The sequence below is a fragment of the Engraulis encrasicolus genome, chromosome 10 (genome assembly GCF_034702125.1).
Source record: "Engraulis encrasicolus isolate BLACKSEA-1 chromosome 10, IST_EnEncr_1.0, whole genome shotgun sequence".
Classification (NCBI taxonomy): Eukaryota; Metazoa; Chordata; class Actinopteri; order Clupeiformes; family Engraulidae; genus Engraulis; species Engraulis encrasicolus.
The window spans coordinates 16,444,815-16,449,814 of record NC_085866.1 but is presented as its reverse complement, the minus strand read 5'-3'; the positions used below and the strand labels follow the sequence as shown (position 1 = coordinate 16,449,814).

At 44.2% G+C, this 5,000-nt stretch overlaps 1 protein-coding gene across 5 annotated transcripts in view; it reads right to left on the bottom strand.

Annotated features, from left to right (window-relative positions):
* Positions 1-5,000, bottom strand: part of lrp1ab (low density lipoprotein receptor-related protein 1Ab) — a 256,132-nt gene that overhangs the window by 36,676 nt on the left and 214,456 nt on the right. For all 5 annotated transcript variants that reach the window (XM_063208181.1, XM_063208183.1, XM_063208182.1 and 2 more), the window contains 2 exons: positions 1,081-1,203; positions 328-515 (listed from right to left, as the gene is read on the bottom strand). In XM_063208181.1, coding sequence (XP_063064251.1) covers positions 328-515; positions 1,081-1,203 — 311 coding nt within the window. The remainder of the gene's footprint in view (positions 1-327; positions 516-1,080; positions 1,204-5,000) is intronic.

Here is a 5,000-nt window from a genome sequence, read left to right as displayed (position 1 = left end):
AGTTTTTAGTTTAGCGTGTGTGTGTGTGTGTGTGTGTGTGTGTGTGTGTGTGTGTGTGTGTGTGTGTGTGTGTGTGTGTGTGTGTGTGTGTGTGACCATGTCCAATATAGGGCCCATCAACCCAGCGACCAGTACAGGTACCTAACACCTAGAAGATTTCAGTGTCACTGTGTGTGTTTGAGAGAGAAAAGAGTGTGTGTGTGTGTGTGTCTGCGTGTGCGTGTGTGTGTGTTTGTTTGTGTATTTAAAGAGAAAGACTACTATATACAGTATGCGTATGCAAACATGTGCACATCTGTGTATGTTCTTCCCTTGGTAACTACTCACCCGTTGCGTACATCCACAGCCAGAGCGCGAGGCTCCCTCAGGCCGCTGTTGACCAGCACCGTGCGGTACGCTCCGTTCAGCTTGGACACCTCGATAGTGTCCCTGCCCTTGTCACACCAGTACAGGTTGCCTCCCACCCAGTCCACCGCCAGACCGTCAGGGTTACTCAGGGACGTCCGGTGGAGCACCTACAGTACAGGGACACGAGTCAAGATCCACAATCGGGTCACAATCGAGTCCAACATGACACTGTCCTTCAGTGCTAACAGATGCTTTTGCTTACTGTAACTGTGAAAAACATGACATTTCAAAACAATTTTTTGAAAAGTGAATGCATGAAAGCCAAGCCAAAAAAAATAATTAAAAAAAAACTCTTTTTTTTGCATTTACAGTTGACGTCTTTGACCCAATCAGACTCAAAGATCTATTGAGCTTCAGTCCTTGGACTGTTAGAAACTTCAAACAAGTCAGAAGGAAAACACTCCAATTCTACGCAATCTTATTCTAACAGACATTGCACTATAAATATAATTCCATCTGGAATAAATTCTAGAGCCTTGTGTGTGTGTTGGTGTTTGTGTGCTGGTGTGTGTGTGTGTGTGTGTGCTGGTGTGTGTGTGTGTGTGTGTGTGTGTGTGCTGGTGTGTGTGTGTGTGTGTGTGTGTGTGTGTGTGTGTGTGTGTGTGTGTGTGTGTGTGTGTGTGTGTGTGTGTGTGTGTGTGTGTGTGTGTGTGTGTGCGTGTGCATACTGACCTGCACATTGTCGCTATCGTTGATGGGCATGCGTCTGATCATGCTGCCCTGTGTGGTGACGTCGGTCCAGTAGATCATCTGCTCAGCGATATGGAAGTCCAGAGCCACGGCGTTGTTCAGACCCTGACACACACATCGCACAAGACAAGGACAAGGTTTCAGTTTTCACACATTACAGTGAGTTAGTACAGTGTGTCCATCCACCATCTCGACACTAGATATGGCCCATCATGTTAATCAGGTGCTGTCACACACATCACACAAGACACAAATGACTGATTTTCAATTATTCGAAAAGTACAATTTGAAGTCCTAAAGCTGACACAAAACATGTTTCACGTTTTCAAAACGACCACCCTTTAGTACTCTATGTCCATTACGGTCCATAGCCTCTGTGTCGTCCAGAAAGTCACAGACATAACATGAGACATGCCTTCAGACACAGATTTAAAAAAACACATAAGGTTTGTGTATACATGCCTATTGACAAAGTCTTAAACATCAGATAAGATATCGTTCCAGATTTTTCAAATTACTACATGCTTTGCGTTCCTACACTTGACAAAACACAAGTGCTAGATTCTGTACTTTTCCAAATGAAAGCAGGTTACTACCATATCCTACACTACTTTCCTAAATCAGCACACAAAACGTGGTTTTCTAAAACAAAAACGGGTTCAGTTTAGCCAGGAATGTCAGAGGGCAATTGGTCTCCAAAAACAAATCTGTAACTCTGTGAGTTTTTAGGGGCCAAGCAGCGAAGCTGGCGAAGGCCCCTATAGTGTTAGCTGGTTTTCTTATTATTATGTCACCTTTCCTCTCCTTAGCAAGTCTATGGCAGCCCATAGAACCGTAGGTAGGAAAATGCTGTAAATTGGCACACACATTCGGGGCAGACTCAGCATCACCCACAGCGATTTATAGGTCCCCAGCCCCAACACTCTAGCGCCACCAGCAGGTCAAAGTTGCAGGTACATTTCTGCTTGTAACTTCTGAACTGCTGGGCCAATTTTCAAAAACTTGGTATCCCTGGAATCCTTGAGCCAAGACGAATCCAACACACTCTATGACGTCATTTTCCGCCAGGATAGTTTTCCCGCCATTTTGAATTTTGTGAAATTCAATAAAAATGCTACTTCTCCCACAATTTTTGACCATTTTGCCCGAAATTCGGTATATAGTATCTCTGAGCTGAGCTTCATATGGGGTCTCAAGGAATATTTGATATCTCTTATCGTTTAGCCGTGACAGCCAATCGAAATTGTTGTAAAAGTGGCGAAACAGGAAGTGAGGTCATATCTCAGCAACCCTTTGACGGTTTCGGCTAGGATTTTGTACACACATAGATGTCCATCCCCTGACCTGATGAAAACAAAATCAGACCCCCAACTCAAACTCTGTAGCGCCACCAGCAGGTCAAAATTTTAGCTACATTTTTGCCTGTAGCTTTTAAACCATATGCACGATGTAAAATATATTATTATCACTAGATTCCTTGGGCCAAGCCGAATCCAACGCACTATATGACGTTATGTCAACGCAGAAGGGAAATTCCGCCATTTTGAATTTTCTGAAATTCACTGTAAGTCTATGGCAGCCCATAGAACCGTACATAGGAAAATGCTGTAAATTGGCACACATATTTGAGGCAGCATCAACATTACCCACAGCGAGTTATAGGTCCCCAGTCCCAATACTCTAGCGCCACCAGCAGGTCAAAGTTGCAGGTACATTTCTGCTTGTAACTTTTGAACCGCTGGGCCAATTTTCATAAACTTGGTATCCCTGGAATCCTTGGGCCAAGACGAATCCAACGCATCCTATGACGTCATTTTCTGCCTGGAAAGTTGTCCCGCCATTTTGTATTTTGTGAAATTCAATAAAAATGCTACTTCTCCCACAATTTTTAACCATTTCACCCGAAATTCGGTATATAGTATAACTGGACTGAGCTACACATGGGGTCTCAAGGAATATTGGATATCTTTTATCGTTTAGCCGTGACAGCCAATCAAAATTGTCGTAAAAGTGGCAAAACAGGAAGTGAGGTCATATCTCAGCAACCGTTTGTCGAATTAGGCTGGGGTTTTGTACACACATAGCTGTCCATCCCATGACCTACCACAAAACAATTCAGACCCCCAGCTCAAACTCTGTAGCGCCACCAACAGGTCAAAAGTTAAGCTACATTTTTGCCTGTAGCTTTTAAACCATATGCACGATGTAAAATATATTATTATCACTAGAATCCTTGGGCCAAGCCGAATCCAACGCACTATATGACGTTATGTCAACGCAGAAGGGAAATTCCGCCATTTTGAATTTTGTAAAATTCAATAAAATGCTACTTCTCACACAATTTTTGTCAGAATGACCTGCAAAAAGGTACACATCATCTCTTCAGACTGATAGGCATAAGGGTGTCCAAAGAATTTTTGATACCTCTTATCGTTTGGAGGTGACAGCCAATCAAAATTGTCATAAAAGTGGTAAAACAGGAAGTGAGGTCATATCTCAGCAACCGTTTGTCAGATTCTTTTAGCTATTTTTGTACACATACTAGTCAATCCCATGACCTCCCACAAAAAAAATCCAGATTCCCAGCTCAAACTCTCTAGCGCCACCAACAGGTAACAGGAAGTGAGCTTATATCTCGGCTGCCCTTTAAGGGATTCAAAATAAACTTGGTTCATGTGAGCACACTCCCCTCCAAGGAATGCACACCAACATTGGCAAGATTTTGTCCAAAGGGGGCGCTGTAGTTCCTTCTGTTGCCGTGGCGACTTTGGCAACTTTACTGCTTGGCCCCGCATTGCTGCTTGCAGCTATATTTGTCATTGAAACATATAAGTCACACCATTAGAAACCTCAGACCTTCCAGGTTCCAAATATATATATATGAAATGAAAATACTTGAAAATGTCAGGGTGGTGCAAGCAGCCTAAAAGCCTCTGAAAAGCCTTAGACCTCAGAGGGTTAATGATTCCCATATTAACCTGTTGTTACAAAACTTTCGTAACTTTCGTAACTTCTGTCCCCCCCCCCTCTCCCAAATTTACAACAGGTTACCGCTATTCCCCCATTCCTCATGGCACACATTCCTGAAGCTTGAGGTCAGCGAGGTCCTTACATAATGGCCCAGGTCTCTATACGAGGCAGGTCAGATGCCTATCCTAAACGACCCCTCTCTGCCCTGTAATCTGGGACTAATTACAATGGAAACCTATGTAATCACAGGCCTGCTGCGTCCTGCATTACCTATACTGTATACTACTACTGAGCCAGTCTATACTTTACAGTCCCATGCACCCCAGTGGCGGAACAATTGCACACCGGGCCCCAGGGCAGATCACTGATAGGGCCCCCTATACAGCCTGCCAAGGTCACAATAGGGCCCCCACTATCAATATGGGAGGGCCCTGGGCCCAGGGGCAAATGCCCTGCTCGCCCCTCCTATAGCTCCGCCCCTGATGCACCCTGCAGTTCACATGAGTATCTTCTTTACTGGCCGGGCAGAGGGGAGCTACCAGTACCTCTTTTTGACTACCCTTTTTTTGCAACTTGTTTTTATTTTTGTTTATCATATGCCGGCCGACATTGCCAATCTTGATCACCCGTTTTTTTTAAACATAGTTCATTTCGACAAAACATGACACAGCCTCCATTAGTCGAACATGACACCACTCAATTCAAAATGAAGGCTTGTTTTTCTCACCTGGCTAAACCTAGCTTAGCAATGCTACAGCGTGACGTGACAAGCCATCATTCCTCCCTCCTGACTAATGCTCACTGTCTCACATGTGACTCAGTGTGCTGCCCTGGTTGTGTTCCAAAACAGAGGCCATGATATAAGTGCCACCTGAAGTCATGCTTATTATGTTGAGATGAGAGTGCATGTCTGATGTCACTGTCTCTCAACT